Source organism: Struthio camelus, chromosome 1 (genome assembly GCF_040807025.1).
Source record: "Struthio camelus isolate bStrCam1 chromosome 1, bStrCam1.hap1, whole genome shotgun sequence".
NCBI classification, from domain to species: Eukaryota; Metazoa; Chordata; class Aves; order Struthioniformes; family Struthionidae; genus Struthio; species Struthio camelus.
This window is the reverse complement of record NC_090942.1, coordinates 38,079,342-38,103,786: the sequence shown is the minus strand read 5'-3', so window position 1 is coordinate 38,103,786 and position 24,445 is coordinate 38,079,342. Positions and strand designations below refer to the sequence as shown.

The 24,445-nt window shown below is 43.6% G+C and overlaps 1 protein-coding gene across 3 annotated transcripts in view; it reads left to right on the top strand.

Annotated features, from left to right (window-relative positions):
- The first annotated feature begins 2,539 nt into the window (after window positions 1-2,539).
- Window positions 2,540-24,445, top strand: part of PPM1H (protein phosphatase, Mg2+/Mn2+ dependent 1H) — a 144,320-nt gene continuing 122,414 nt past the window's right edge. Inside the window, exon 1 of one of the 3 annotated variants that reach the window (XM_068934395.1) lies at window positions 2,540-3,038. In XM_068934395.1, the coding sequence (XP_068790496.1) occupies window positions 2,803-3,038 (236 nt within the window). In that variant the 5' untranslated portion in view covers window positions 2,540-2,802. The remainder of the gene's footprint in view (window positions 3,039-24,445) is intronic. The other 2 variants (XM_068934409.1, XM_068934399.1) reach the window with 2 other exon arrangements.

Genomic DNA, 24,445 nt, shown 5'->3' with positions numbered 1-24,445 from the left:
TGCCCATCACCAGGGAAAGATGTCCGTCTTGGACAAGACGGTCTCCAGGCTGGGGGGCTATTTACTTTGAAGAAATCGCTGAGATCTGCCAGACCTGACCATTACTTCCTTTGAGAAGCGGGGCTTCACCTTTGACTCAGAAGAGAATGACATGATCCTCTTTCCTCAAAGAGAACTGAAACCAAAGTATCTCCAGTACGAAAAGGACGTATCATACCTGTTTTATCCACACAGTGTTCTCCTGTCAGAGGCAAACAGCCGCAGCATTTCAAATAGCACACAGATCTGTTGTGAGCGGTGAGCTGTTAAGCTGTTTCCCCATATGTCTGATCTGAGTTTTTCCTTGTCAACTTGCAGAGGTAATCGTTTAAACTCTAACAAGCCTATACTCCCTTATAGCTTCTTCCTCATATTTTGTTCAAAATGGTGACTACCCGTGGGGCAGGTAGACAAATACCTCGCTGCTTGAATTTTAGTCAATGGTCAGCGGTATTTTTCAACGTTGTGGGTCTAACAAACTGAAAAATTTAGTCAGTTGATACATTCTCTTTAGGAGTACATTTGATAACCTGTGAGGGGCTCTAATTTTTTAAAGAAAGAATGAGCCTCTCCTGTATTTCTTGTCTTCCTAATGCTGTAAGTCTATTAATATATTAGTAAGGAAAACAGGCACCTGAGTGCCTATTGGATGGAAAACATAGGCCACTTAGCAGACAACTGAAGAAGACAGTGAAGAGATTATTCTCAGGTGGAAAGGGCTGAGAATGAACTGCAACCAGACAAATCAAATATACTACAGGCCATCGAATAAAGTAGCCAAGAGGCTTTTGGAAACCCTGTCAGACTTCCCTTCCCCTGTCTGTACGTCACCCAAATACAGGACCAGTGAAATAATCCTCAGTGTTAACAAGCCTTTTGTTTCTTTTTATTTCTTATCTTTTCCTTTAAAGTAATGATCTCTGCAATGTAACCAGGAAACAAAACAAAAAAACCTCCCAGAAATGCACGAAAGGAAGAACTACGAGGTTTCCATTACATTTTTATCAACTTGTGAGCTATTATGTCAATTAGTTTTTGACCTAAAATAAGTTTACTGTTCCTCAAAATACATACAATACCAGCCCTAGAAACTACTCAACAAGAGATATCAAAAATAACCACCTACTCCCAAAACAAACATGCATCTCTATTAACGTTTAATTTGGGGTAGATGTTTTTCCAACTGCATTTCAAGTAGCCCTTAACACATTCTTAATACCCCTGCTCTTTGATCCACTTTTGGCTGCCTAGACTTTATGAACAGACAGCGTTGCTGCACAAACTAGGAAGCATCAGAACATCTTTACGTTTCTCATGTCCCTAAGCAAAGAGTCTGAGCGTTGTTGGAGCTCGGCTAGCAGTATGCGGTTTAATCATCAGAAAGCAAAGGAACTCAGAGGGCTTAGTCTCCAAAACTGTGCAACTGCATGGTCAGTGATATGCCAACTGGCTGTACAGGAGGAGCTAACCTGATGACAGCTGATATTCCCCGCTAGCCCGGTATGAACGGGCTAGCTAACGAGCTTTTCCTTGCTCTACTGGTATTGTGCATGCTTCGTCATTAGCTACTCTCATGCCCTGCTGTGCCTACCTGCCCCTGGTCCCGAGCCACTCCACCGTTCGATGACTGACACCTCTCAGGAGTACTGCAACGCCACAGGGCGCGTATTGCTATAGAGGAGATACTTCCTCAGCGCTCTTGCTGCCTTCCCCTCACCCCCGTTTTCCCGAAGCTCAGCAACCCCAAACCTGCAACCTTTCCAAATGCTCGTGTGACCGCTGCCTCCAGACACGCCGGCACAGCAGGCTTGCTAAGTTTTTCATGCAAACGCGCAAACGCGTGACGCGGCCAGTATGACATAGCTGCTGGGGAGGTGGGGGGGAAGAGGGGGTTAAAGCATCTACGACCTCAAATTTGAAGATACTCAGGCCTGTCCTCTCGCGGAGCTTCGCCTTGCTCCGCGGCGGCGCGTGAACCGCCGGGCTGGGCACGGAAGGACGCGGGGGGCTGCCCCACCGTCCGGCTGCGTGGCAGCCGGTGGGCATCGCTGCCAGCCCCCCGGGGCAGGCGGACGGGACCCACGGGCGGCTGCGGCGCTGGCCCTAGCCCGCGGCTGTCCGCCCACCCTCACAGCAAGGGCACTCGAAATTCCTTCGTATAGCAAAGGGGTCTGAGACGCAGAGTGCTGGAAACGCATGAGGAAGAGGAGGAAGGTAAATCCCTGAAGGAGGGACTCTCTGTGCCTTTGATGAGGCGACGCCGCCGGTGGCTCGGACGCGCCGTCCCGGCGCGGCTCCGCCGGTTCAACCCCAGGCAGCCAGCAGCGCCCGGCCACACGGACACGCGTGGGGCGGCTCCCAGCACAAAACTTTATTTCGCCCAACCCTTGGGCCGGCAGCGCCGCCCGCGGCCCCGCGCACCTGCTGCGGCCCCGCCCGCGCCCGGCGGCCGCGCCGGTGCCGCAGGAGGAGCAGGAAGCGCCCGGGCACATCCAGCCCCGCTGTCACATGACTCAGCAGCCGCCGCCGCCGCCGGCTGAGTCCGGCGAGCGCCGCGCGGGGAGGGGAAACCTGCCGCCGCCGCAATGAGCCCGCGGCCCCGCTCCGGCCAGCGCCGCCCCTGAGCCCTCCGCCGGGGTCGCCGCCGCGCTGCGCGGCGCCCCCCATTGCGGAAGCGCGGCGGGGGCTGCCGTGCCGTGCCGTGCTCTCCGCCCTGCGTGGTGGCCGCGGGGCCCCGCCGCCGCCGCCGCCGGCCGGGGTAATATGCTCACGCGGGTGAAGTCCGCCGTGGCCAATTTCATGGGCGGCATCATGGCTGGCAGCTCGGGCGCGGATCATGGCAGCGGCTCGGACCTGCCGCTCCGCTTCCCCTACGGGCGGCCCGAGTTCCTGGGGCTGTCGGCCGACGAGGTCGAGTGCTCGGCCGACCACATCGCCCGGCCCATCCTCATCCTCAGCAAGGAGACGCGGCGCCTGCCCTGGACCACGGGCTACGCGGAGTGAGTACAGCCCGCGGCCGGGCGCGGTGCTTGGGGTAAACGCGTCCGGCCGCCGGCGGGCGGGAGGTGCCCGTCGTCCCCCCCGCGGCCGCAGCGCCGTGTCCGGGGGGTGCCGCGGCCTTCGGGGCGGAGGGTTGACAGGATGAAGATGCCCTGGTAAATCCGCGCGGTAAGGGCGTGCGGCTTGGGCAGGGGGAGAGCGCGGCCGTCGGCGGGGGGGGGGGGTGGCGCGGTGCAGCCGGGCTCCTCTGTAGCCCTTGACCCTGACTTTGTCGGTAAGTCAGCGGAGCGGCTGTTTTTGTTGTGGACTCGTGAATGAAAAGGTCTATTAATTTAAAAAACAAAAAAAAAAACTGGGTTTGGTGTGCGTACGTGTAATTGCTTCTTACTACCCAGAAGTGGTGAAATGTGTTTTGTCGGGGGGCACCTGGACCTGGCAGCCTTAAATCTCGTTTATGGTGGCCGGTGGCTTCTTCTTTCCGCACTTCAGAGTTTGCAGGGGGCTTTGAGGAGCACGAGCTCTGAACTAATAGAAGAATTCAGTGGCCAAGGCAAAAAGTGGCCCTTGTGTTGCTGTTTGCTTTGGTCAGGACCCAGTGCCGTTCTTGAGCATAAGGACGGGAAACGATTGCTGATGGGGTGCTTGAGGGGTGGTGTGCAAATTAGGGTGCTCAGGTGGATGCAGAACCTCATCCCCCTGGCAGTGGAAGCAGCTGTGCAGGCAATGCATGTCCTTGCACCTGACCAGTAAAGGCAGTAAATGCATTGCTTCCTTTGGCAATCCTGGGAGGAGGACTGAGTCCTTGATTTTTCTCTGCTTCTGTCTCCAAGTTTCAATTTCTGGAAATATCTGGCCATCCAAGGTGATACCAACTCATGGATTAAGAAGGTATTCAAAGCAAGATCTTATAAGCTACGAGCTGTTTTGCTGTAGAGCGCAACGCAACATCTCTTTGGGCATATGTGAATTCCCAGCAAAGCTGCTGTAAGAACTACAGTGAAGACTTTGTGTTGTTAATGAGCAGTTGCTAGCTTTATTTAAAAGCTTTGTATGAGTTATTACATCATTGGGGACACTGAAATGGGAAGGGTGATTTAAGGAATTTTAAATTGGATTGTTCTCCTCAGATTTTTAAAGAATTGAATATGCTACTGAGCAGATTCCCCAGGAACTATAAGTTTAAAAGTACGCTATAATTTTTCTGCTGCTAAAACAGCCCCTTAAAAAGCAGTTCTTTACCAAAGCAAGTAAGAGACTGCTTTTAGTTTGCATGAGGTGCTGTGGCTTTTAGCAAGTAACTGTAATTGCAAGTTGGTGGTGACATAGTAAGAGAGAGGTTCTCTGGCTCCCAGATGCGCGCATCCTCTGCGGCCAGCAAAGGTTGCGTGAGACTTGTGTTGGGAAAGAAAAATGTGTGGTGCTGGAAAGCGAAGGCCAAGGTAGACCCTGTAGATGATCCTTCCTATGAAGCAGTGTTTGCAGATAAAGGAAATGGCTCGAGTGGTGGATATTCACGAAAAGAGAAGAACAGCTCGAATAATTTTCATATCCAATTACTTTCTTGAGCTTTGACCAGCTTGGTTAGTTTGGAGGCATAAAAAAGTTACTGGCTTCCTTGGGCTGTGTTGTTACCTCTGTGAAAAGAGGTTGGCCTTTTGCTTTAGCTCTTTTTTGTTTTTAATCTCATCCTGTTCTGCTGGAGTGCCGGTTCCAGTAACTGACTGGTGCCTGCTGAACAGAGCTCAGTGAAAGGCAGTGCCCAGGTAGAGAAAGAGAAGAGCTAGTGAAAGTGCTACCAGAGTTTTTGCAGAAATAACTATTTGAACTTTCTTTCAAAGTAGTGTTTAAGCAGAGGATGTCAAAATACTTGCTGTACAGAAACTAAGAGGAACATAGGACTGTCAAAATTGCAGTGTAAGGTAAAGCAGATGCAAAAAACATTAATAAACAAAGAAAAATAAGAAAATAAGGCCAAACTTGGGTTTTACCAAATTTGCCTTTTTTCCCTTGCTGAGCTGTTGCCAGGTTGTCTGAAAGTAATTGCAAGACTTGCTTGGAGTTTGCATTCCAAAAGGAAAAAAGAGATTTTGAATGTAATCCAAATTACATGGAGAGAAAAGAGGTGGAAAAATGCCAGGAAGGTAGAATTACTGTTATGTATATTTTTAAGTTTGTTTGCTTTGAAGGAGGAATCAAGTCCTCTTGTACTATTATTTATCATTATATTAGTGTCTGTACGAAGGAAACTCTCAGAGCAGTGTTTGCCTTTTGTTACATATAAATGAGCCCTTGCAGGAATGTTAGCGGGAAACTTACTATCCTCACAAGCAGCTTGTGGCATAGTACAAAAGGCAGCAATTTAGCTCTCATTTTACTAGTTTGCTTTGGTAGGATAAAATCAGAAAATGCTTTTCTTACCCGCAATGCTACAAGATCCAACTTCCCTGAGCTACTAGATTTTCTACATTTCCATGTTGTCGCGAAACAGCAAAAGTCGTTGCAGCGTTGTGGTGGCTGTGCTATTACCTCCGCGTGGGAGGTTGTGACACCGAATTGTAGACTTAGTTACGAGCAAGGAGGGCAGATGCTCTCATACAGGTCACCAAGATTTTTACTTCTTGAAGTCAACGAGAGGTTTGATGTAGACTTAAAAGGTGGGGATTTGGCCAGGAAGAAAGTAAAGGGAGAAGGTGTGCTTTTTCTGTTGGGTCTTCACTGGCGTTGCAAGCAATGGGCACGGTGGGGTTTCAGTCAGCGGATTTATGCTGTGCTCCCAGCACTAGATTTATTTCACTGTCTTTGGGAGGAAATTCTGGCTCAGAGGAGAGATCACCTGGAGGCATTGGCTCAGAGAGGTGCTTGTAGTTTTTATGTTCTGTAGTTGTAAAAGTGCGTCAATTTACTGACGATACTGGAACTCCTGACATAGCCTTGTCAGTGTTTCATCTGAGCTCAAGAAGGCATTTTGGGATTACAGCTGGTTCCTGTGCTGGATTAAAGCAGTCTGAGTCCACAAAATACATCGTTTTTCATATGTGAAGATAAAGGAACTTTCTCTTGTTTCTTCGACTCCTGAGAATAGGAGTTTTTTTAACTCTCTTAAGCAGTGATAAAGAAAACCAGCCTGTTACTTATTTCCTCTCCATATATGCCTGTTTGTTGGATTTGTTCCCCTTCAGCAAGCACTGGTCCTTCTCCTCCTTCCTTTCTTGTTCTTTTTTTCTTGTCTCTCTCATACCAAATTTTTTTTGTAATGGGTATTTTTGCAGTATTGCTCATTCATGTCATATATTTTAAGTAGCTAATTTTAAAAATAAATTATCTCTGCGGTAGCATGCAGTGAAATGTAAATTAGCCTTTAATTTTTATTATTAGCTTTCCCTCTTTTAATACTGTGATCATTATGCAAAGCATGTAGGCAAGCAAGTGAAATCTTTAAAAACATACTTGATGCTGGGATAAAACACCACTGCTTCCTGAAATTTCAGTAGGGACTCAGCTTTCTTGAGTGAGCAGGCTCAAAACTGTTTTCCAAAACAGCTGTCCTGCTGTCTCTAACTTGCATAGAAGACTTGAGACCTTGAATTTTAGGTCACCTCTTTCTCCAGAATGGCGAAAGGCAGTTAGGTATTTTGAATATTTTTATTCCACAGATATTTTTCTATTGGTCGTCAAACTGTAGAAGGAAAATGAAAATTGTTTCCCAAATCCAGTAAGCTTTTAAATTGTTTTTAAAGGTCTCATTTTGTTTAGAAATAATCATTTTCTTCCTTACTGAGGGTATACTTAACGTGGCTTTACTGAACGTAGTTGACGTGCATCAAGAATGACCCCGAGGAGGGGGTAGTCTGTTAACAAATATTCCTTTAAGTCTGTCTTAAATCCAAAGGCATAAGGAGATTTGCTGCTCTCTGGAAAGTTAAGTGACTTATTTGAGGAAGGGCGAGGGGCGGAGGGGAGAATCCTGCCTGACACTTCCTTTACCCGTTGCCCTCCCTCTCCCCGGGGCAGCCGCGCTCCCTAGGTCGCCTCATTCTTGGAGCTGTGAGCTGGTTTCTGGCTCCTGCTGGGATTGCCCCGTTTCTCGCAGGAAAATCCCATCCTTAGCCCTGTTTTGTGCCATTTTCTGTACGTTATGACCTCTTCCCCGCTGCCGTTAGCCCTATGTTAAGCTCGGAAAGTGCCTGATGAAGTAGGGACGGTAGGATAACTGCAGTGTCTAACGTTAAATAACGTGGATGCTATTCACCTGTGTCTGAACTCCACACATGGAAGTGTCTTTCACTCTCTGCTCATTTCCTATATCTGTGTGGTTCCCACCTTCAAGGTAGAGCATGGAAAGGGCGGAAAGGAGCCTTCCACTTGTGTTTGTATGAGAGCCGTGTCCTGCTTGACTACTTTGGACCCCAAAAAATTGATCCTAAATTTGCAAATGACAAAGAAATGGCCTGCTGCTCCTGCTCACGGCAGTGCAGAGAAACTGCAATTGAATAACGTTTTATGACAGAAGAACAAAAGTTTTCCATCCATTTTCTTCCGTCTAGTCCTTTTCCATCTATTTTTGAATGTGAAGGTGCATTTCTGATAGTCCAAAATGCAGTGCTGTAATTGCTTTTCTAAATAATGAGTCCTAGGGATGGGGTCATAGCCAGCTTTCTCTGTATTGCTTTCTTTCCTCTCTTTCTCTATTGCATGCTATTAAACATGCTCAAGGGAAATGTGGAAACATTCTCAATCATGTGTTTTTTTGCGTCCTTACGCAAAAGCTAGTTTTGCCTTCCATTTTTTAGGTTTAGATTTTTCTTTTATTACTTGTAAATGACATTTAGATATCTTTGCCATTTCAAGTTCTAAGTTGGGCATAAACGAGACTTTGGTGGTGTATGTGTTTCTTGACTTTCTGAAGTTAATTTATTGTCCCTGCAGTGCCTCTCTTCTGATGAGACACAAAGTGCGGGCTCTTCTTCCATAACGTCGCATTTCAGGAGTCTTGCAGTACTGTGGTTTTTCTGCTCTGCAGGCCTGCAGTAGTAGTTACATTTGCTCTGTGGTGCGGTGACTACTGACCTGTAATGGATGCAGAGCTGTAGGTGAAGCATTATGACTACGGCCTTCTGCAGTGTTATCGTCATGGCACGTTGTTACAGCAGTAACTTTAGTTCAAACTGGAAATGGGAGGCGGGGGGAAACTTATGGATTTTTTCCTTCCTCCCCCTTCTGGTTGTTTTCTAAGGCTGATGATGTTGCATCATATTTTCTCATGCTGTGTGACTTACCTAGCTTGCAGGAAGTGCATGTATGTGAGCATGTTGACTAAAGATTTTTATTAAAATCACTTTCACTTCTGCAGATCATAGATTTTAAGTTGGCACCATCAACCTAAAATTTGTTGATTTTATGGGAGCTAAGATAGCAAAGAAGTATTTTTCCACCTGAATTACCTCTCACGTTCTGTCTTTACTGACAGAACTATTCATGCAAATGTTATGTTAAGCATTGTAGTAACTATCTGAAGGAGGTGAGAGCTTACCCCATCCATGATATGGGGTAAACCAAAGCACACAAATTGCTTGTCCTGAGTTGGACAGCGTGTTGATGTCAGGGGGGATAGTTTTGGGCTTGCGGCTAGTGATCTCTTACTCCGATCCTCAATGCCTTATATTAACAGGAGATAACATAGCAGTCACGCTCCTGTGAATTGAATGTTACGTTCTCATTTCTGGGAGCTAGTTTTTCTAATCGTCAGCTGGGAGCATGACTCATACCTATCTGTAAACAGAATTCTTGTATGTATTCTGTTTGGTGCAACTTTCAGGAGGATAGTATGCCTTGAAAAAAGGAACACCTTTTTTTTATCTTGCTCTGTTTGTCTTCCTCCTCAGGTTGAGTACACAGACCTTGTAGAGCATAATGAATAACTTTCCTTTTTAAGACTTGGTTACATCTCTCTTTGTGTCTGGATAAATTTATGTTCCTTAATTCTTTCTGTGGTTCAGAACACAAAATTGAGTAGGACCTTATAAATGAACTTAAAATACAAATCCCATATATGTTCCTATAGAACCTTGAACACTTCCTGTGAATTATTCTTCTATGTACAATATGATAACTCTAATATACATTGCCAAACAGTTATTTAAGCTTGAGCCATATAAAGCAGCCTACCGAAACCTCATGATAGTTTTTAGAGCTTCAGAAATCCCTTTCCTCATATAAAGCCAGGGTACTTATGTGTACTATTACACTTAATATTTATGTAATGCCTCTAATCTGCCAGGTGTTTCGCAATTAATAATTTCCAAATAACCTTGGAGAAAAACATATATGTATAATGTTTTGGTCCTTCAGATGAAGAAACTGAGGCAGTGAGGATAAGCTTTGGCAAGGGGATTGACGTAAACGTTGAAAATGAGTCATGAGTGTAAAGATCTGTGCTTGGACCACAGTATTTTTCTTATCTTTGTCTGCATGGCTTTTGCTACGTGGTTCTGATTTCTCAGAACCAAAAAAAAAAGGGGTAGAGGAGGTAAATCATGTGCTCTGGTATTTTTAATGTTGTCTAAATTGCATGCCTGTGATTCCTAAAGATGTAAGTATGAAATTCATCCATCTAAGCTATCTCATTGCTTGGTTAGTCTCCCAACGGCATAAGACTGATGTTATCTCATGCTTGTCTGAAAAGCTGGCTTGCACATAGTCTAGGCTTCTGAAACTGGAGGGAAACCATGTCCCTGCAGACAGCTATAGCTTTGGCCCCCTTTTAGCTTGGCGCTGGCAGGAGTCGGCAGACATTACCTGCAAGTGCTCCAGCTTTGCTCATTTGGTTTAGATATAGCTGCATGGCTTGAGAGGGGTATAAGCGGCAACAGCTTGGCAGAGTTATCATCATGCTGTAAAGTAATCTGACGGGGCTGTGCCCCTTAAGATGAACCCCTTTGATTCTGTAAATGTGATGAAATTTAACATGTTCACTTTGACCTTGAAAGGAAGCAGTGCTGCATTGCACAAATCCATCCTGTGATGGGATCCATATATCACATCAGGAGGAAATATGGTTTGTGGGCTTAAGGACAGGTAAGTCAGTTCTGTGTTGAACTGCATCTTGAGTAAGGCTCAGGGAGAAGGGAAACTTTCTTAAGAAGTGGAGGGAGATGTCTCAGTGGATTTGGGCAGAGAGTAGATAAATTAATTTCTCTCTACTGTGGTGCAAAAATGGAAGAGGAGCATGTGCTGCATGTGTGCTGGGGCAGGGCAGAGGGGAAAAGAGAACCTGTCGTCACGTATATGCTGGCTTTTTATTCCCTGCCTTTTAGATTTCTGTTTTGATTGAACACTGTTCAGAAATGCAAGAGGTGTACTATCAGGCAACTCCAGCTTGGCCTTAACTGTGCATTTTGCTGTCTTTTAACCGTCTAAGGATTCTTTTTCCCCCATTAAACAGAAGGAAGAAGGTTACTTGTGAGACTTAGTTCCCATTTAGCCAGTTATGTTTATGAAGGAGACTTTGTGTTTGGGATGGCTAGATAGAATTCGTGGTATTATCCAAAATGGTCTTCCTTGTGCATTAGGTACGCAGAAGGGATCACAGTTTTAGGTGCGCAAAATACTAAACCGTTGGCAGAGCTGGTGAGAGAAATCCCAGCTTGTGTTGAGCCCACCAAATCCAGTGCAGACAGTGAGGGTTTTATTGCATGGTGATCAGAGAGCTCTGGGCACGCAGAGGAGGCAGCCGTGCCTCTTGCCAGCTGTTTGGCTGTCATCGGTCTCAGCAGCTCATTCAACTAGCAGCCCCTTGTGTCCGGTTCCCCCACCGCATGAAGCCAGTAGCAGGCTTGCTGTCTAGTGTATGCTGCCAACTCTATACATGGCAGGGTACTAAAATGGTGATGTCGTGTGTGCTGCTGATCAGACCAAGCCTACACTAATGCTGCCCTCACTGCCTTGGACCAGTCCCTGCAGCACGTGGGGCAAGGGCTTGTGTGTGTCTGCTCGGACCTGCAGCAAAGAGAAGGGCGAGACTTGGGCGTGTACACGGAGAGGGGCTGGAGCAGGGAGAGGGGCTCAGGCCTACCCCAAATAGCAGGGCTACTGGGCCTCTGTGGAGGTGCGCACCTACCTGTGAGGGACTTGGCTGAGATCTTGGCTAATAACATGGATGGAGGTGGAGATGATTGCCCAGACAGTCCGTACCTAAGGCAAATGTTTGTCTGCAGACTTTAGCTCGCTGTGCTGTGTGCAGTACCTCACCTACTATTTCTTCAGGAGAAGCAATGCTAGGTAAGCTGGTCCACTTGACATCCCTGGTTCTTGATCAAAGCATAGTTTAGTTCTTGAAATCTGAAGAGGGAATGGAGAAAATCAACCCTAAACTGAGGCAGTTGACGTTGGTAAATGCTGTGGTGGGAGGCAGGCTCTGAGCGGGAGGGTATATGTTGGTAATCCATAGCTGATAGAAACCAAAATATGGACCTTGTACATTACTTGGCACTCATGCTGATTTTAAAAAAAGCTTACTATCAAATAAGAAGATATGCTCTGCTGTGGCAGAGCTGCTCTTCTAGTTTGATACAGCGCGTGAATTATGATCCCCAGTAACTTCATTCCTCATTTTGATCTATATTCAACATGGTAAAGCTTAACGGGGAGAGAATCTACTGGGAAAATCCAGGATTGCTGAAGTGTGGGGAATATGGTAAATGCTGTATCCTAGGAAACCCTCTCGCTCTACAGAACTGAGAAGATATTAAAAAAAAAAAACAACTTACGATGGTAAGCTGTCAGTGCAGCTCACTCGAGTGATTATCATCTGTGTTCTGCTTCACTTAATTTCCTTCTTTTTCTTTTCTTTAATCCTAGGGGTTGCATTAACATCTGAATCCTGTGTGGCCCCAGTCTTGATAAGTGTAGTGGTACTCCTCCCAAATGGTTACTGTCTCTGGGGCAGGCAGGAGTTGAATGGGTCTGATCTTCCAGAAGATACAGCAGCCTTGCTTAAGCCTCTTTCTCCTCTACTTTGGAGAGATCAGTCAGTCCATCTCTTTCACTTGTGATAATGTCAATTTGGTTTTAACTCCAGTGGGCACCCTCCCATCTGGAGGAGGGATGTTGTCAGATTCTCTCGGTTCCGTGAGCTTTCTTCTAGTGAAAGCAGGCCCCAGGTCCTGGTGATCACTGTGACTGAGAGATGGATAGCAATTTTCAGTTTGTTTGTTTTTTTTTTTTTTTGAAGTCCTACTGTAAAATGTCCAGTCCTGGTTGATTGCTTTTGATGCTGTTCAGACTCCTTTGCCATCAGTGCTGTCTTCAGTGTTGTTTGTAGTTGTGATGATACCAGTTGATATAATTGCTCAGAGTGGTCAAATTAGTCTAACTTTTTGAGAAGAAAGGGCTAGAGGGTGGGAGGAAAAGGAGGAATCTGTGGAGCATCTTATGTGTGCTTTCCATAGTATTTTTCTGGTACCAGAAGAGCAAAAGAGAAAAAAACAAATTGAGCTTTGTTGGCATCTTGCACTCTTCTTATTTTTACTATTCTTATGCCATGAACAGGTCTCCTCTTGGTGTGCATGTGTGTGGTTTGGGATGGAAGAAGAGCAAGTGCCTTTTGTGTGTTTGCAGTGGTGTTATGGATCATGCTCTGTTCATGCTCTGTCGTGCATATCACAGGTTCAGAAATCCTGCCACAGAGTGTCCTTGGACTGGAAGTAGAGGGCTGGCAGATTGTCCCAGGATCCTTTTGTAGTCATAGCTCTGCTTCTAAAGTCTTTCCAGTTAAATTCTCCTTTTAAATTGTTTGGTCCCATGGCAAACTATCTTTATGCAGTCCTGTCTACTTACCTGGCTGTTCGCTTAAAGGTACCAACAGAGGAGAGGTTCTCTTCCCCTCTGCTCCTCAAAGTCCATTAGAATTTCCCTGTTTTGTCTTTTATGACCTGTTAGGACAATTTCTACTCTCCAAGCTGCTTCTGTGCAGGGAGGTGAAAGAAATCCAGCTCCAGCCAAACTCCACACCAGATCTTTTTTATTTTTTTGGCCAGAATTGATTCATTCAGGCCAAGTATTATTTGTCTGATTTAGGTATGTACTGGAGACCTCCGCAGAAATAGTTGAAGCCTAGTGCAAGTTTTTACTATCATAAAATGTCTATCAAACAGAAATAATAATCTGTTCCTTTATAGTCTCACATCAGAAGTGGAGCTGATGATAGACCTCCAGCTCCTATGATTTGTACAGTGGTCCATTTTGTGGAGGAGTGTTGCTCACCTCCCCCCTCCCCCCCCCCCCCCCCAAAAAAAAACTCACGTTACCCTGCTGTTTTTCAGAGATCTCTATATTCTTCAGCTACAACAGGTCGCTGCACAGAGTCTGCACTGTGTGCCTGTGAGCGCTGCAGGCTTTCCAGAGTAGCAGCTTCAGCCTTTGCAGAGCTGCCAGACACTTGGTGCCCATCCGCTGGGGCAGCTGCCTAGGCTAGGCAAGGGTTTGGTCCTCTTGTCTGAGATGTGACGTTTAAAAACGTAGCGCTTAAAGCTAAGTAAGGGTCTAAGAAAATACTACAGACGTTGCTGCTTTGATTTCAGATGTTTTCGTTGGCTTTTGGAAGATGCAGTTTGAGTGAAAGGGAGGTCAGTGTCAGAAAAATGAGTTGTTCGAGGTGCCGCTGATTTCTTTTTTTTTCTTCTGCCAAGCCCCCTCCCTTTATCGAAGGAAATTGTCTTTTTTTTCCTGGGTTATGGAATTTGTTTTGGTTCATAATCTGTGCTGCCTGTTTATGAGGAGGAGAAGAAGAGAAGGAGCTGTGAATCTAACAGTGGGAGGTAAACCTTCCCTTATTACCTAATTGGGTAGAGCACTTCCGAAATTGCTTCAGCTCCATCGTGCTTGAGAGCAGAATTCTGTCCGGTGAGCTCTGGGCGGCTTCTGATAATTTATTTTGAAGCTGAGAGCCGCTGAATAAAAACTGCCCTGTACTTATCTTGCTGACTGCACGCAGGGGTTTTGCTGAACGGTTGGAGAAAAAAGGAGGTGTCCTGCTCGTGCTCGGCAGCGCAGGGCTGGCACCTGCCTCGGTTTCTGGGCGCTGCGTGGGGTTTCTGCCGTCCCCTTCTGTCTCCTATCGATTCCACTGGTTCCGTCTCTGGGCGAGGGCTTTAGCCGTCTGAATGCAATTCTTCGCTTTTTGTTTATTTGTTCAGCAGTAGGTGCTCTTTTGCAGGAGCCTGCACTTAAGGAACTTGGTTCCTTAAATTACCAGTTATAAGCGTTTTTAAATCAGCATTTTTGGAGAAGGTGCTTTTTCTTCCAACTCTGTTTTAAGGGTCTTTGTTTCATTTGTTAATACTCAATTTTGAGTTGAAATTTGATCTGAAACCTGGCTTAAACTAACTTTTGTTTTTCTTTGCTGCTGTTATTTGTAGGTATCTTTATTGAAAAAGGAATTTGAAAGCCTTTTCCCCCCCACTTCTTTCCAAGGACTTTCATCACTTGACCTTTGTTCCAAGTTGTAATATTTTTCCATTAGGAGTTTTAAGTGCCATACAGTGAAACTTGCATTGTATGTGATGCTGCTGGAGATGGACTATACCGTTTCAGATACTTGTTTCAGTATTTAGAACTGAAAAACACTGATCGTTAAGCCAACTCAATGCAAATGAGTACAAATACTTAAATTATCATTCAGATTATAAAGTCTTGTGGGTTGTTAGTCTGAAACGGGCAATTTCCATTTTCCAGAAATAAAAATAGAACTAAATATGAAACAAGGTAAATAAAATTTTACTTCCCCTGTCCTCCCACCACCCTGAAGAAACAATTGTTTTTCAACCATCTTCAAGTGTCACTTGAAGGTGGGAATTTAAATCAGTCATGTATCCTCTAGGCCACTATAAGCAGGAATTGATGACCACTTTTGCAACACGAAAACTTATACTGGTTTTTAAAAGGTTATAAACTGGTACATAAAACTAACTTAAGGGATTCTTCCTCTCTCCTATCACCTTGTCCTACGTTACACTATTCCACCTCCAGTCCTGCGCTTTCAGTTCGCGTCTTTATTCTTCTCAATAAACTTTGAGATCAGTGTCTCACTAGCTCTTGCAAAATGTAGATGACAACTTTTTGAAGCTGAGACTCCCTCCAGCTTATTTTTCAATGTCATTTTAAGGTCTCTGCGTCCCTTTCCAGTTGCACAAAGCCTGGAATTACAGCCTAGCAAGTTCCTTCAGCAACCGCTCTAGAGTAATCCCCTGAAATCCCAGGTCTATGGATTGTAATTCTATTAGCTGTTAATCAAGTGAAGTCTGGAAGAATGAAGCTGGCATGTGAGAATGTGGGAAGTTCCATATCTATAGCTTTAATCCTCCTTTTAGAGGAAAAAGTTATAGGCTAATGTGATTAACTGTAATCCCGTTCTTACTTGGTTTTAGAAAAGTGTCTGATTCCTAATTACAGAATCACAGAATCGTGATGTGTTGCTTCATAAACTAGTTTTGTGAAATACTGCAAGTGCTTTTATGGAGGGGTGGCGGAGTTATTTTGCTGCTCAGCTGTTTGTCTTTGAAAAAATACTGGTAGCAAGAGAGAAATAAATGCATATAGCTGACAGTTAGTTTCTCGGCTTTGTTCCTCAGCATAATTTAGAAATTTGAAATGAAGAGGATGTAAGTGGAAACACAAAACCAGCATAATCCTTTCAGTTATCTATGTATACGTATAAACACAGGCAAGAAACAACTTAGACATACACTGCAAATTGCTCTTCAGAGCTTTGTAGGCCCACAGGTTTACATTAGGATCATGTTATTTGCTAATGTATTACAACTGCTAATCAAACTGGTGTATTTAATACAGACCAGGGAAAAGCCTTGCATTAACAGAACTGTCTCTACTAAAAGAGAATTGAATTATCTACCTCAACTGAATGATATGGGGAGTTTTTCCCCATTGAGGCGCAAGTTGTTCCTTTCGATGCTGGAAGAAAAAGTACAGTAGCTTCTGTTGGAACACTAGTATGAAATGTTAGAAATGCTGTTGGCCCAGCGCAGAGAGAGGCGGATAAGATTCTAATTCCTTGGTGTACTCCTGTGTACAAGCAGCTTCAGCGCAAAGAATTAATGCAACAAAATGCTTTGTACGGATTGCTTCGGAGACAAAGATCTTCTTTTTGTTGAGTGAAATGCCAAGCGCAACCTGAGATCTAGGTCCTTCAGTGCCGTCATTTGATAATAGTGAATTAGTTTTGTTCAAAGGTTCGGTATTGCCTGCAACTGTATGTCTGGTAGGAGAGGGAATGGTTGCCATCGTTTCCCACTTCCCAAGGGGCGAAAACTGAGACTGAGCCATCCTGGAGGCAGCTTGGTGCTGGGGCTGGTAGAGTTTGGGAGCACCGTGGTTCGCTGCGCTGTGACTTTGGAGATTTATTTTCTGTTCACAGTGGAAATGGAGGGTGAGATATGAGAGAGGAAATAGCTGTGGAAGCAGGCAGGAAAATACCTTATTCTTTAAGTGTTGGACAAATTGGAAATAAGTATGTTAATCTAGAAGTCGGATGTTATTTGAGATCTCTGGAGTCTAGTGATTCTGGATAGGAGTGAGTTCTGAGGGCCAAACTCGCTGCTTTTCTGCTTAGGCAGCAAATTGAAATACTACAATTTAGAGAAAATTTAGAATAGTACAATTGAAAGAAGCAGTGTGAATCGAGGCTTCCCTTTGTTCTTCCATCATGTTTCCCTTCCTCCTGGGCTTTCCCTGGGCTCTGGGCCTGTACGACTGTAGTGAGACGAGGACCTGGCATGTGTCTCCAAGTCCCTCTGAAAGCAAGGAGAGCCGAGGCGCTGGGGGAAAGACTATGTGATCTGAGGTGTGTGGTTTTTTTTTTTTTTTTGATCTTTTTAGTTCAGCTCCCTGAAAGACTGCATAACGGGAGCAAATTCATTGAGTTGGCCTATGATTTCAATTGTGTAACAGCAGTCCAAACGCTTGGAATAGGTGCAAGGGGTGGAATAAATGATATTTTAACAATAATATGCTGCATAAACATATAGGCTTAGTCAGATTGGTATTTTGAGCGGTAATGGGAGACAGCCATGTTCACAAATAAAAATCATCGCTTGAGTTTACTTACAGTGTAAGCCATGCTGCCTTCTTGCAGTTGTTTACAAACCTGAAGTTTTGGTATGTGGCGTTATTACTATGCTCCCTGGAAGCTTTCTCTAGTGCTAGTAAACTTCTTGACAGTGTCAAATAAACGTGTCTTAAAAATTACCCTATTAAATAGTTGAAGGTGAAGTTTTTATTCCTCTCCCCACTTTGAAACTACATTAGGTTTCCTGAACAACTGGAAAAGACCACCTAGATGGGCAACTGAATGGGTTCAGTCTTGGAGAAGTGTAGTGTTGGTTGGAAGGGATAATTTGAAGTACTGTTGCACAGGTGTGCTTTTCAAAATTACTGTAACTCCTCCAGCATCCTTCTGGAGAGCTTGCTGGAACAGTTGCTCAGTGTGTAGGCAAAAAAACAAAGAAAATATTAGAACACCGGGGAAGTGGATGCAACAATGAAAATGGATTGCCTCTGTGGAAGTCTGACTGCAAACTACTGAGAATACTGTGTTCACCCTTGATTATGGGCAAAGCAAAAAAGGAGGAGTAACAAGTATGGAAAATGGTTAAAAATTTGGAAATGTAAAGGAGGTGGAAGAGAGGAGACAAAAATCAAGCCTATAAAACCAAGAGACAGCATGCTGAAGGCATGCTAAATATTTTTGTAATGGGTGAAAAGCTTAACGGCAATGGAAACCCCAGCCACAGAAAATGAAAGGCCATAAAAAGCATTGAAAGATAGTGCTTCTCTATGAAAGTCAGCGTATATCTGCTAAATTCCCTGCATAAGGACATGTGGTGGTAAAAGGCTGCTTCACTAGGCTGGGACCTTCTGCCTCAGAATGCCACGACATCTTGGATCTAAAGGTGAAAGAGGATTTAAAAATAGAGTGAGATATGTATCAAGAAAACCCAGAGACTTTATATTTTCTATAAAATACAGAAAAAAAATCTGTCACACTTTGCATGGCAGATGACTACTGGGCCTTAAGGAAAATGCTCTACCATGGTTGGATTCATTTCAGAATTAACCTGGTATTTCTCGTGCTTCACCTGGAGTGTCACCACTAGTCACTGCAGCAGAAAGCAGGGCAGAATTAGTGGAAAATGAAACTGAGCTTCCGTGAACGTTTTTAAAGATGTGTTTTTATTTTGAATGGTAATTGATCCTGACAAGATACAAAAACATGGGAGAAGACCCTGCCATGAAGACTGCAGTAGAAATTGAAAATAGCAGCACAAACTGTACCAACAAATGTTGTGTAGGTTTCCTGTATTAGGAGAAAATTGCTTCTTAAATAAAAGCTAATCTTGGGGGCGGGGAAGGGAAGGGAGGGGAAATAAACAATCTTTTCATTTTAGGAATCACCAGTTAAGTACTTCAGAAAGCAACTTTTTTGTTTGAGAGAGAATACGTTTATTTTATGGAATTCTAAAATAAGAACTTTTCCCAAGCTAAGAATTGAGGAAAGCTACCATACAAAGACGAAAAATAATTGTTATTTCTTGCCATTGGTGTTATATAACATTTTATTCTCTGTCTTTCAGTTCTTGCTTAATATTTTATCCCACATTCCTGAAACAAAAAGAAAGAGAAATATATGCAAATATCTGTCCTTTTTTGTTCTCTGTCTCAACCTTCTATTGAGGTTCCCTGTTTTGTTGGAAAATATTGGCTTAATTGCAAGCCCAGGTGTCAGGGTTAGGATGTGCTTTGATGAAAAAGTTCTGTGGATGGTTAAATGCAGAACTCAGTCTAGATGAACAGAGGTCAAGAGTAACTCCTGGATTAAGTTCCTTGTTGTGTGGCAAGGCCCTTGGCCTTTGCTACCCCTGACACAGGACAGGAATTGAAAATCAACAAAAAGCCCCATCCCTCTCAGCTCTTGCCTTTAACACATGCTGTTAGAAGCTAAAATATTAGGAAAAATGGAACCACTGAAGCTCCACTTGAATTTCTTAAAATAAGTTGAAATTTGGACTGAAGGAAGTGATGCAGCATAACCAAATGGGCATGCAGCTGCATGAAATGAGTCTATTTCCCTGAATTTTCACACCCAACCCATTGGAAGCATGGGAGAACTGTGAGGTTCTAGACAGGCTTCCCTGACATTGCAGGAATACCATTTGGACAGGACTCTACTGTAGCAGTATGCATGTTTTATTTTTGTAAAGAGTTGAGGCTTACTAAAGGTGGATTACGAGGCTGATAGCACAGAAGGTATGTGAATAGCAAATGTGTTAGTCATAAAGAATTGTTCAACAAATAGCTCAGTCTGGAGGAATGGCAAGATAGTCTTGACTCTGAAAATAAGAATGGAATTTGAAAATTGTTTCCCATGTGACAGTTTTAACAAGATATGAAAGAACTAAAATATCTCTAATCAAACAGCCTTACTAGTAAGCAAAAAGCTGGATTTGTTCTCAGCACAGAGAAAGGCACTTTCATATATATTCAGTGGAATGGGAGTTGCCGAGGTTTCTGATACCTCACACAAACAGTTAACCAGTTTTCTGCCTGAAATATGTGCATTGAGCAACGTTCTGTTATTCCTCAGTGCTAGAGTAAGATTTTTATATGACCTAGTTAAATTGCGTGATTACAAAAATACTGAGCTCTGTGTTGATGGCTGTGTTTTGTCCCACTTTCCTGGAACTGACCACGTGAGGGTTTCATGTACCCTCTCCTCCCCTTATTTCCTTTTATTTATTTTGATGTAAGAAACCTGAGTGCTACTCAGTTTGAATGTTTGAGGAGCTCCTGTTTAGACTTAAAATGTTAAAGGCTTTTGCTTCTCTCTGGAGTTGAATGTACTTTAGTAGATGTGACTTCCTTCAGGAACTGCAAAAACTCAACCTTTTACTTCCTGCTGGGCAGATATGTGCATAATCAATTCCTCTTCCACCTTTCTTTGGCACTGTGCTTTTTTTAGAGCCTCATTTTTAGATACTTTGTCATAGAAATACTTGATATGCAGGTAAGAGTTTACACAATGTTATTCAGCAAACTGAGCTGTAAATCAAATAAAAAAATAAAAGTGGTAAGCTGTGGGTGTTTAGCTCTGTGGAAACTGAGCGTACAGGGATATGGGAGGAAGAGTGACTGGAGACTCTGAAGACAAAAAAGTTCTAACTTATTTTAGGAAACTACGAAATCTGAGCAAATATCTAATACACATCCAGGTAGCTGTGAAGATGTTCTGCTTACCCTTTGCACAGGATTTCGTGTATGTGGGTGGATTGTAGGAAAGGTCCCTCCTCCTTCCGGTGTCTGTTCGCTTGGTGTTCTGCTGCCATGCAGAAACAGGGGACAGAGTTGCAAAAGCTTTTATTTTGCAGCAGTGTTTGTTAGATTTTTTGAGCAAGGAAGCTATTGGTAACATGGTCCTGGAAGAGGCTGTTAGATCTATTTGTGATGTTCAGCAGCCGAGAGGATGAAGGTTCTACCATAGAAAATCTTTGCTTGTCACAGTCTCTCCATGTGGTTTTTAGGATGTCTTCAGATTTTCTTCCAGTGTGGAGGAGTCATATGCCTGCAGAGCTGACTTCTTCCCATCTCTTTTTCCTTGTTTCGTGGGTGCAATTCCTATTATTGGAGAGGAAGATATGGCCACCAAACTGCAGAGTAGTCTGACATGATACTTAAGAAAATGTGTTTCCACTCAATCAACTCTGAATAGGAGTTTGGTCTGGGAATTTGAAAATAAAAATTTGACAACTAATTGGAATCTGTGGAACTACTGGAATCGCCATTATTAGTGCTTCCTCATTACAAACACAGGCTTTGTCCCCAAGAAGCTTCCTTATCTGGTATGAGCAGCTGGAGAATGTGTGTCACAGCTCAGAGTATAGATTTCATCTGTGTGTGTTTGCTGTGACCTGTTGGATGATGTTTTGAGGAAGAAAATGTTCTGCTATCTTCGGCAAAGCCATTTGAGAAAAAGAGGTACAGTTTTTGAAGAAAACAAACCAATCATCTGCCTTGTAAAAGAAAGCCTTCTCCCATTCAGAACATGCCCACCAGCCTGCCATTTCTATGTTCTTAAGTGTTTTGTATTCTTTTGCCCATTACTTACTTCATCCCTTCCCCTCAGCTTTCGTGCTTCATATCCCCCATTGTTTGCTTGCAACAACTGTATGAAATGGAAAACTTTATTTATTATTTATCTAACAACGCTGCCTCTCTCTATTTTGTGCTGTTGGAGATTGAAAAGCCATGTTACACCTCAACTGGAGTAATCTTCTCAGGTGACCGGCTTATTTTGTGAACTGCACTTCTGTATGACCTTTGATCCTTTCAAATAGTTGTTCAGCAAATCAGAGCGTAAAACAGAATAATGATGTCCAAAGAGAGACAATGTCGTTCTTTGTTTGTCACCTTTCTGTCTCTGATGCTGCATTGTCTGTCTGATCTGGGGAGTAGGTTGTTTTGGGATACAAAGGTTGTTACCACACTTTAGTTCCTCAGACTTTGCTAAACTTCTGAGGCCCAACCCACAGACCAAGAAGCCTTGCTCCGCAAAACCGCCAAGCGTCTGAAGCATGCCACAAAAACTGTTACACACCGCTTGGGTGCCAGCATGGTGCTCCAGGGAAAGCCTCGCTTCACCTGAAGGATACTCGTCTTGTATTTCTCTGAACAAACCATGCCAACCTGTCCTTTCACCACAGTAGTTCTTTACAGCCAGTGCTGGAAGATCACACCTTGAAAGACATTTTTGCATTATCGCCAACCTACATTCCTTCTCTACCCTCTCCTGTTGAGTCCTCAAAATAGCCTTCAACCTTACCAGTCTTGACAAGAAGCAAAGTTCTAATGGATCAAAAAAGAAAAAAAAAACTTTGATCTGTGAAACCAAGGTATGTCACAACAGCACAGTACAGGGATGCCTGAAACAAAAGACGTTTTCCTGCTGAAAACTTCCTCCATAAACCTCAATGCCATAGACTGTGTACAGAGCAGTACTACCATTGTGGGAGTCGTGTGGGTGAACCTAAAGAACCCTTTACACCCAAATGCTTTCCTGCAGGGTGGTGATAAAGGACTTCCCTGCCCAGTTTTCAGCAGGAAAATGTCTTTTGTATCTTCACATTGTCCTCCTGGCCTTGATCCTTCAGACTGAGGCTTTAAAAAAAAAAAAAAAAAAAAAAAAGCCTTTAAAAAGATGAACCAGTAAAATCAAATTCATATCTCTCCTGCATGTGTGTAATGGCAGACTCGAGAGAGTTCGGCTTTATGGCATGGGGTGTAATTACACCCTTCTCCCTAGCTTAGCCCTGCTCTCTCCTGGGGTACTGTTTCTCTCCTTGTCTTCCAAGCTGATGACTGTTGTCTCTCCTCTTTCTGACATCCCCCTGTGTTCTGCAAGCACCCTTTTTCTTTCTGATTTTTAATCCATGTATTTTTCTCCATTTAGTTTAGAAGTTTTCTGCATTTCTTCATTTCTGAAGAAGTGCTTGCCTCTCTGGGGGAAAATACTGGGCAAAGTTTCAACTCTATCAGCTGATGGTTTTCTGCAGATCTGGCCTCCCTATTATTATTTTGGTTTATGGCTTAAAATAGCCCACTATCAAAATAAAATAAGTGCCCTGTTTGATACTTAAAAGAAAGGCATAGACAGACTTACCGTAAGTCTTTGGAAAAAGGCCAGTAGAATTAAGTGCTGTCTGCGCACTTCCTTATAGTGAAGCTAAAGATTACACTTGGAGCTTTTATGAAACTCCTAGCCATCCATGGGTCATTGTCTGCTAGAAATGACTATAATAAGTGGGATGTTTGAGTAGTTTTAAAACAATTCTTAGCGTAATAATGCTACTTCCGTCATCAAGTATAACGATCACAATCCAAAATTTAATTACTCTTATTTATGCAGCGTTTTTAGATCCCTATTAAAACCATCAGAAGCTCCTAATTTCAGAATATGTGATATTTGTTGAAAGTGAAAATACCAATGTGGTTCTTAGAGGTTTACAAAAAGAAAATGAATATTTTTTCTCTTTTATTCCAGTTTCAGATTCTGTTTCCAACCATTGCTACTCTGCCTTCTGTTTTTGTCAGCACTTGGCAGAGAGATGGGAAGTGTAGGAGGAAAGGGAATTGATGTTTAATCCTTCATATGCTTTCTGAATTATACTTGGGTTGATTATATATGCATCTAGAGCAAATAAGCACACATGCATATAAATAGAGATGCATATGCATCTACTAAATAGAGATACATCATTATTTTCTTGTTATAGACAAATACGGTATCATCTTCCAGGGCTTCCTTCATTTGGGCCTCATAAAACTCCTTATTATGTTTGCTCGCTTCTACACTGTTCTTGCAGATGAGAAAGTTTTGATAAAGATTCAGCGACTGAGACATCCTTCATTTGTGAGGTTTTGTCAAAGTGTCACTTCTTGAATAAAATTTGTGCCCTTCTGATAGGGAGTAATTAAAACTGTATCTAAACTGCAGAATTCCCTTAAGTGGCTGCAATGATCGAGTGACTGAGTGATAACTTTATATGAAGGTTGCAATGTACCGAATGCAGTCCATGGTGTGGTGAGCCTGTATTGCTGTCGCTAATGCAGGAACATTGCTGCTGGCTTTGTTACGTGGCTGAATTTGGCCCTTGAATATCTTTGGTTCCTAAAGGCAAAGTATCTGCTTTTCAGATACTGCCCTTCACTCTGGGGCTGAATGCCTGGGCAAGTCTGATAGGACTCCCAAAGGGCGTTTTGAAGGTTTCCAGGCTCCCTAATGGCATTGCTAGCAGGGCTGAGGGTTTCACGTAGTTCTGTCTTGTAATTTGCTCCTTTGTTTGGGTTGAGGGGAGGTTGAAGCTTCCTTATTTTTCTGTTTGGTATTTGAGGAAAAGGATGAAAACAAATCTCTCTGTCTTCACATGAAATATACGTATCTGTAGTGACAACGAGTTATTTCGGCATTACTGAATGTTTCCTGCTTTCATAATTATTGCTGTATAGCAATGCTGTCACCAGAGTTACTACCAGTTTGGTCTACAAATCCACAGAGACTGCAGTTAGCGAGGGTAATCTGTTGAAGTAACACAGACCTGGTTTACTTCCCCCCCCCCCCCCCCCATTTTGAAATTTCCGAACACAGACATTGTGCTTGCTATTTAATATTATGTTTTGAAGTCACAAACCGTTCTTTATCATCTTGATGAAATTTGAGATCACTGTCATGCTTTCTAGGTTGACAAGAGAAATCTACAGGGACATACCCAGTGGGAGCGTTTGCAGGATAACCCGGTGGAGACTTTCCAGCTCTCATCTGTAGGCAGAGCTGACAGGGAGGGAA